We start from the raw sequence: 9,115 nt of genomic DNA, 5'->3' as shown, positions 1-9,115 counted from the left end.
CCTGCACAATATTGAGACAGGTCGTTTTGGAAATGCGTATAAATAAACTCCAGCCATTTTCGTTTTAACCAATGAAAGGGTTAGAATAAAGATCGTGGGATCATAGCCAAAAACGAGCTCTGGTCCATAGCATTAGGAGAAGCTGTAGACAGATTTTTTGTTTACAAACATTAAGACAAGCGTGCAGTAGCAGGTGCCGGTTTCATGTAATCAATTCCCCAGTTTTTTTGTTTTGGGGGAGCGTTGTAACTTGGTTAGTGTTCATTCAACCTCCCCTTGTGTGTTGGCTGGTGAGAGTGAGACTGGAAATTTCACCAGTAAAGCCCGTATTTCTCTGAACATGTACACATGCAAAATATAAGGTGCTTACCCGCCTGCCTCAAATGTTAACTCAGTGTCCGGTGTGTTTGTGAATTGTATTAGTCCATATTTGTCAATAAAGAAGTGTTTCAATCCCGTCTGTGACCGAACGCCATTTCCCCACGTCGTTTACTTCCTCTTTACATTGAGTGTAATTCTGGCATTCACCGGATGCGCCCCGTCACTACTGCCCATTGGAAACTTCCGACATAATCGGCACAAAAAAAGTGAATAGTGCTGTTTGCAACCTCTAGGATAAGTTAACAAAGTTGTTTATGTGAGGTTAATGAATATAGGTTAATAGAGGTTAATTAATAACCTCTTAAAGTATTATGTATAGAAACAGCGTGGCCTGTAACTTAAGTCAAATTGCACCTATACGTGCTCGCTCCCTAATAATAATACAAAATAATAATAATAATAATAAATAACGTGAACAGACTGTCTGCTGTGTGGCACCAGGGATTCACACAGTCTGCCTTCTGGATGGATCCCTGGGGTGGGACTTGTTGGGTCTCTCCCCTATTAAAGTGTATTGAGACAACTTGTGATTTGGCACCAATTTGGCAATACATTTGTATTTAATTGAATTTAATTGCCTCAGCTGGCATTGCTATGGCAATCAAGTTGCCATATTAGGGCATAAGTGGGTTGGCCTATCAGGAAAGCCGAAGCTACAGTCATTGACTTCCCTGATTGGCCAATCCAACCCACCGGATTCACGGATTGGCCAAGCTTTGTGATAGAGTTAATCTTGATTGATCTTAATCTTGATTGATCCTAATTTGTCTAGTGTCATAAACCTGCTTAAGATGTCAAATTAATATAGTGATGTCTTTTTGGGCCTGTACTTCAGTCTTTTAAACATGCCTTTTGTAACTCTACTATACTTTCTCTACCAAGGCCATGTAGCTGGCTCCATATTTGCTATTTGGTCCCGGCTCCATATGTTCCCAATCAGTAAAAACATGTCTTGGTCAACGCTTTGTGTTTAATGTCCTAATGACCTGTATCTCTGTACAATGACCGATATCTCTGCATGACCTGACATTGTCACTAATTCCCTTTGTCAGCTGTCATCCTGTCACAGATAAAACCGAACATAAGATGAACAACAACTTATTATTATTACAGCCAGACGCCTGTGCATCCTACGACTCCATTCTACGTCTGAGGGTCTTAAGCCAATCATAAGGATGCACCTATGTCTGATGTCATTGATGTCCAACTGTGTATAAATACCATTGTCTGTTGTTAAAACTTTAGTGTGTAATTTGTTATTCTTGTCTGTAACTTGTACTGTCTCCGTGTGCACGCTCGGGCAATACAGACTGATAATTTTTGGACGTACCGGTGTCTGACTCTCATTTCTTTGGGTGTTGACTGGACGGGTATTGGGGGGTCTTAGTACCAAACCATCTTTTTCCATCTAATTATAAAGTTAAATTAAATAACTTTATCACTGTGTGCCACACGTGTGCTGCTGTACCTATATAAGTGTTGGCGAGCACAATAGAAAGACACTGTTTGGATCATCCAAGGCATGATTTCTCAAGGCTATATTTGTGATCAACCTTCAAGTTCCTTGACCGGCTCTCACCAGGGGAGACTCCAGCAACTTCCGTACGACTCAGGATATTTGGCAGGATATTTGGCCTTACAACCCAAATACTGTATCTTTGCATTGTACCTTCAGATTGACCGGACACCACTGTGGCAGGTCCGAGACTCGGACGACCAGTTCCGTTTGACTAGTATTGCATTGTTACAAGTGTTACAACACTATTTATTCCAAGTGTTACAAGTGTGAAATATGTTACAGTGGACAGTGCATCTAAAAGATGATTCACCGAAGGGATATGGTGATACTGCTGTGTCAGTGGGTCACAAGGTCTACTTCTTTGAACTGGACGACAACCACGACGTTGATCAAATGGATGTGCACGTCTTTGACACCATGTCTTTACGCTGGAAGAAGTTTCCCTCATTGACACCTGGAAGAGGAGAATGTAATCATGACGTTTATCACATGCTCTCTGGCCACAGCCACACAGCTGTGTGGATAGAAGATATCTTTATCTTCGGGGGGGAAGGGGATTGCAGAGGGGAGTACTACAGCGTGCTTTATGCATTTGATGTAGACACCCACCGATGGTTTAAGCCTAAGACTTCTGGGACCGTTCCAGAGGGGAGGAGGAACCACTCAGCCTGTGTCTTGGGGAGGAAGGATATGTTTATATATGGAGGAAATACGCGGACTAGATGCACTAATGACATCTACAAGTTGGACACCACCACTATGGTCTGGTCTTTGATTAACACCAGAGGCACTCCACCGTGTGTTTCAGTATGTCACTCTGCCACCATCATCGGGACAAAGATGTTTGTATTTGGGGGCATTGGAGTGCAGCACGGGTACAACAACATCAGAGTGTTTGAAACAGAGACCAACCGCTGGCTGAGCACACCTTATGCACAGCTTCCAGACGCACGCTACAATCATTCAGCCTTCACCTACAATGGAGAGCTGTATATATGTGGTGGTAAAAACTGGAGCGTTACCTTTACTGATCTGTGTAAATTCAATCCAGAGACCTCCTGGACGAGGGTTGAGCCCAAGGGGAAAGGCCCGTTGTTTGGCTGGCTTGGTATGTGCTGTTGCATGGTGGGAGATCGTATCATCGTCTTTGGACGATACAAAGGACTCAAAGGACTCAACGAATCCACTGATGGCCTGTACGTCTTAGACTTAAGTCCAAGTCTTAAGACATTATGCAAGCTAGCAGTGATACAGTACGGTCTGAAGCAGTTGGAACTCCCACATGATATCAGGTGGGAACTGGCAGTCATGACTACCAGCAAGAACTGGGCGTGTTCACTGCCAGCATGTTCCAATGGACCTTGTAGATCTTGATGAAAAGATGAAAAAAGCCAGCCCAAGAATAATAAGTACCTGCTATACCTGTCCGTCTGTCTGTCTGTCTGTCTGCCTGTGTCCCTTTTATGCCCATATATGGAGATCTCTGTCTGTCTGCCTGTGTCCCTTTTATGCCAATATATGGAGATCCATGGGCACTTAAAGTGAAAAACTTCAAAAATAAATGATTAGGGGCACGGTGGCGCAGTCGGTAGTCGCCTCACAGCTAGAAGGTCCAGGAGGTGGTTGCACCATCTCGTACTAAGTTCAAACTTAGCCTAGTTATAGCTTAAATGTCTTTTAAGTCAAGACTTACACATTACTAAAATGTAAGCTGTTGCACCACACAAATTAGTTATAACGTATCTCTAAGTAATAACTAAATATTTACACCACCTTTAGGCAGCACTAAGTCCTAGGAGTAACTATCAACATGGCAGATCGTATTGATTTTATCGACGAATTAATTGACTACAACGAACGACCCCATCCTCGCCAACGCATTTTGCGAGACAGATTACATCCACTTGACATTTTTGATGATGTTGACATCTATGCCAGACTCCGTTTTAAGAGAGATGGCATTATGAAAATAACGGACATGCTAGCGGCAGACCTACAGCACAACAGCGACTTGAACGGTGCGCTTTCCCCGAGTCTCCAAGTATGCGTTGCCCTGCGTTACTTCGCAACGGGGGCCATGCAAAATGTAGTCGGTGATGCATTTCGAATACACAAGTCTACCGTGTGCAGGGCAGTGCGCAGGGTTGCGCTGGCCCTGTGCACGCGCATCAATAATTTTGTGTACATGTCAGTGGACAACAAAAAACAAAATGACACCAGACAGAAGTTCCATGCTATGGCAGGCTTTCCAGACGTGTTGGATGCATAGATGGGACCCACGTCAAAATAAATCCTCCAACAGTGGATGAGAACACATATGTGAACCGAAAAGGTTTCCATTCCATCAATGTACAAGTGGTTTGTGACGCTGATCTCATGTTCACAAACTGTGTGCTGAAGTGGCCCGGGTCAAAGCACGACAGCTTTATCCTAAAACGGTCCAGCATATGGGAAGAATTTGAGGCTGGACAGTTTTCAGGGTTGCTACTGGGGGACTCCGGCTACCCACTGAGAAAGTGGCTCATGACACCTTACTTGAACCCATCCAACAGGGCAGAGGAGAAATACAACTATGCCCTCTGCAGCACTAGGTCTGCAGTTGAGAGGAGTATAGGAGTATTGAAGAAGAGATGGACGTGCTTGCACAAGGGTAGGCATCTTTTATCATTTAGCCTATATAGCAAATCAAGTCATAGATCATATATTTGTCCACAAAATGAATAATTCTGACCAATATGGCATATGGTATCATTTATAGAGCAAATCAATTCATAAAGTATATATTTGTCCACACAATTATTAATTCAGACCAATATGAAATAATTTTAGTCTGCAGTAGCAATAGGCTCTACTATTCTCTAGTCTAGACTAACCCTTAACTATTTTACCAGTGGTGGAAAAGGTACTCAAATGTTTTACTTAAGTAAAAGTATCAATACTGCAATATAGAATATATATATATAAGTAAAAGTTCGGGATTCAAAATACTTCAATAAAAGTACCAAAGTATTGGCATTAAAATGTACTTAAAGTACCAAAAGTAGAAAGTACACATTATGCAGAATGTATGATCTACAAGCTCACAACACGTTGCCTCTTAACGCATTGTGAGCTTGTAGATCGGCTATTTTCAAATAGACAAAGTTTAAATAGGGCTGAAGTGGTTAATGTATGTTTTTTTAATAATAATCAATATCTACAAAGTAACTAGTAACTAAAGTTTTCAAATAATTGTAGTGGAGTAAAAGTGCAATATTTGTCTCTGAGATGTAGTGGAGTAGAAGTATAAAGTATTGAAAATTGCCAAATTGGACATACTTTAGTAAAGTAAAAGTACCAAAAAATTGTACCATAGTAAATGTACTTAGTTACTTTCCACCACTGTATTTTACCATAGGGATTGCAATGGATCCTGACAGAGCAGCAGTTGTGGCTGCTGCATGCATTGTGCTGCACAACATGGCAAGGTTGTGGAAGATGCCTCTTGATGACGATGAAGAGGATGTTGATGATGAAGTCCCACAAGATGAACCTGATTTTGATGCTCGCATGCAAGAGGGTGCTATAGTTAGGCAATATATTACCCAGAATAATTTCATGTAAACGCATCTATAACTCCAACCTCCATCAGTATCACTGGATAGATAAAATGTCTGTCACCTTTCCTGAGGGATGGCAAACAATTGACTTTTATTTCTTAGTGCAAGCCTCCTCGTTTTGGGTTATTGGACAATGCACCAGAGTGGTGTAGAGACATCTTTCATGTCTCTCGTGTGATGTATCCCTTATATCTGTTCCAAATGATTTGTTAAGACTGAATTTAAAAGAAAAATACTTCATTCCAAACATTTTAAGGGCAATGAGATATACATTTAAAGAACATTTGGTCAGTAAAATATATTCATATTGATGTCAATAATTCACAAATGTATACATCATTTAATATGATCAATATACTGTACATATATCTAAATACAAACAATGTACAATCATCATACCTGTAAATATGTTAAACAATCTTGGCAATAAATAGCAACATCTGATAAATAAATAACATCTTCTAAACAATAAATGTTCAAGTATAACTTAATCAGTGAATTAATAATGACAGTAGTCTCACTGCATTGTAACAAATTGGGCCTGGTATAGGCCTACTGTTATTGATCCCAACAATTAATAATGACAGTAGTCTCACTGCATTGTAACAAATTGGGCCTGGTATAGGCCTACTGTTATTGATCCCAACAATGAAGAATTAATTCATTGTGCTGGCATACAGCCAATTAAGCAAATTGAGTGACATCACTCACTGAACCTAAAGATTAGTTCAGTGTGTACTGTAGGCAAGGTTACAATTCAACTTCAGAGAAAGAGTAACCACGAGGCTTGAGCTCCTCTTGTAATTTTAGGATTTCAAGGTTTAGTTTCCTTTTTTCTAAAGCCAGCTTTTCTCTCTCTGCTGCTATTTTCAAAGTTTCTTCTTCTATCTTCCTGCATTCTAACTTTAAAAGCTTGCGACGCAAGTCATCTACATTTTCAGTATCCTCACTTTGTCGCTTCTGCTTTCTTTTGCTGTCTTCTGCTTTCTTTTGCTGTCCTTTTACAGAGGTACTCATTTGGGTGACAACAGGGGCACTTGGGATGACACCAGAGGTAGTTGGGGTCACAAAAGAGGTACTTGGGGTGGCAACAGAGGTACTTGGGGTGGCATCAGAGGTACTTGGGGTGGCATCAGAAACACTTGGAATGACTGAGAAATCCTCTAGGATTTCTTCACCAGTGATCAAACTAAACAGCCCAATTGCTGTTTCTGGAGTTAAGAACCCATCTGTGGCCTGCAGACTCTGCTGGCTTTCAGGAACCGTTGCAACTAAGAGGAGAGAAAAAAAAGAATTAAAAAATGCATTAGCATAATATGTTGGAACCAGTTAGTTTATCTGCAGAGTGTGACAATCCATTTCATGAAGGGGACATCTTAAAGATATGAAAAAAACAATGTCACATTTTGTTCTACCCTGGGTAGGGGTATAGTCAACTTTTGGGGTTTTGGTTATAAGGAGTTTTAGTAACAAAATGCTCATTTAAATATAACATTTCAATTGGATCTTTTATCTTTCATGTCATGAACTGTTTACCTTCAGTTGGTGGAGCTGTGTGTTTGGACCGTTTAGGTGTTGCAGCAGCCTTTTTCCCACTTTCTACGCCTCCTCCTGAAATCCCAATTACAGAAGCAGAATCTTCTCCTATGATGTCAATAATTATAGAGGAATATGGCCCTGGCTCCGGTTTTGGACCACCACCAGTGGGGAAGGTTTTTGTCCTGGGATAGTCTTCAATTGCTTGGGTTTTGAGGTCGCTCCATTTTTTTCTTATCTCTCTTAACTCTCGTTGTTCATATCCCTTTGCATTTACTGCATCTACTATCTTGTTCCATGCATCGTTTTTTTTCCTATTTGTAACACTTGAGTTAAATTTGCTTTCTAGAACAGATTGGTTCTCCTTGTAACCCTCGAGCAGTATAATGATCTCATCATGACTGAAGTTCTTTTTTCTGTTGCGCTTCTCTTTCTCTTCCATCTTGGTCTGAAGAGAAAATGAAATATTAATGAGAAGTTTATTAGATTAGATTAGATTCAATACACCCAGCAAAGTACTTCAATTCTATAAAACAGGGGTCTTCAACGTTATTCAGCCCAAGGACCCCTTAGCAGAGAGAGTGATGAAGCAGGGACCCCCCTACATAGTGTATAGAATTATTGCAGATTAAACTTTTTCAGAGATTTCATTGTGTAAATTAATGTTTTTTCATTCATTTCAAACATTTAACCACTTTAATACTTGATTTGCGCCCACCCCCACCCACCACCAAACCTCTTTGCCGAAAATAGCAGATCTACAAGCTCACAAGAGCTTGTTATTTTTAGCTAATGTTCTCCACAGAATAGGGATGCTAGGGTTCAAGTGTTAATGTAAAAAAAATAAGAAAAAATCTTATCACAAAGATTTGGTGGACCCACTATAGTAGCTCTGAGGACCCCCTAGGGGTCCCGGACCCCCTGTTGAAGACCCCTGCTATAAAAGGTATGCCTATTACCTAATTCAACATTTAAAAGAGTCTTTAAAATAAAGCAATTCATGTCCTCGCCACACTTCCACTTGTGGAACGCCCTGTGTGTGTGTGTGTGTGTGTGTGTGTGTGTGTGTGTGTGTGTGTGTGTGTGTGTGTGTGTGTGTGTGTGTGTGTGTGTGTGTGTGTGTGTGTGTGTGTGTGTGTCTGTGTGCGCATGTATGTCCATGGTAGCTCCGACGGAACCTCTCCCTCCGCTCCGAGATGAGGTTCCTCGTTTATCTCTGCCGTTTGAGCAGGACATTGTCGCACATTTTCCACTTTACATGTTTCTAACCCCTTTCTGCACATCGTATCCAAAAAGTAAAGCATTTCCGCCATTCTCTCATATGTTTTAACGCACCATAAAAGCTTTCCAACGAGTTTAAGAAAGTATTTAATTTGCCTCGGTCCTCTTGGAAAGCTTTTATGGTGTGTCAAAACTTAAAACATCTGAGAGAATGGCGGAAATGCTTTACTTTTTGGATACGATGTGCAGAAAGGAACATGTAAAGTGGAAAAACAGCGGAGGGAGAGGTTAAGGGCTATGTCCATGGAAGCTATTTGCACACTGAGACTCAGTCCATTTTACGCAGATACACATAGCCTAGTGGTGCAGACTGCCGAGTGGTTATACATGTTTTAATTTAATTCTGCGGTATAAAACGTTATCATAAGTGTTATAATTCAACGTCAGTTAATCAATGGTACATACCGCTGCTTTTGAAGAAGATTTGGCGATGGTGGGACGCTCCGTTCTTTCTTTGTTGTTGACGAGAGACGATACGAGTTTTACTTCCTTAGTGTAGAAACCGCTCGTCTTCATTGGATCCGGGAGCTATGACGTCATTGCATGCGACTATACATTATTTTAAGGACAGTCTACACACTACTAGTTAAGTTATGCCATAAACAGACGTGGTGCAACATAATTTAGTAACTCACTAGTTACAAACTAACAAGTAGTTACTAAGCCTCTAGTAAGGACTTTACTCCCTAACTTAGGGTAGACCTTACGTTCTTCTGGTGCAACCAGCCCGACGCTGTGGGCGCTGGGGGCGTGTCTTCTCCTCCGCGTCATCAGCACCCATATCCTAGGTGGGGTTGGC

General features: G+C 41.1%; 1 protein-coding gene across 1 annotated transcript; it reads right to left on the bottom strand.

Moving 5' to 3' along the window:
• Positions 1-5,825: 5,825 nt before the first annotated feature.
• LOC308103113 (uncharacterized protein) lies at positions 5,826-8,783 on the bottom strand. The gene is made up of 3 exons (XM_080452966.1): positions 8,722-8,783; positions 7,036-7,483; positions 5,826-6,770 (listed from the first exon to the last, which is right to left on the bottom strand). The coding sequence occupies exons 2-3, from the start codon at positions 7,475-7,477 to the stop codon at positions 6,250-6,252; spliced, it is 963 nt and encodes a 320-aa protein (XP_080309092.1). The 5' UTR covers positions 7,478-7,483; positions 8,722-8,783; the 3' UTR covers positions 5,826-6,249.
• Positions 8,784-9,115: the final 332 nt, after the last annotated feature.

Source organism: Gymnoscopelus braueri, assembly GCF_963280865.1.
Source record: "Gymnoscopelus braueri genome assembly, chromosome: 16".
NCBI lineage: Eukaryota > Metazoa > Chordata > Actinopteri > Myctophiformes > Myctophidae > Gymnoscopelus > Gymnoscopelus braueri.
This window is presented reverse-complemented; position numbering and strand designations above follow the sequence as displayed.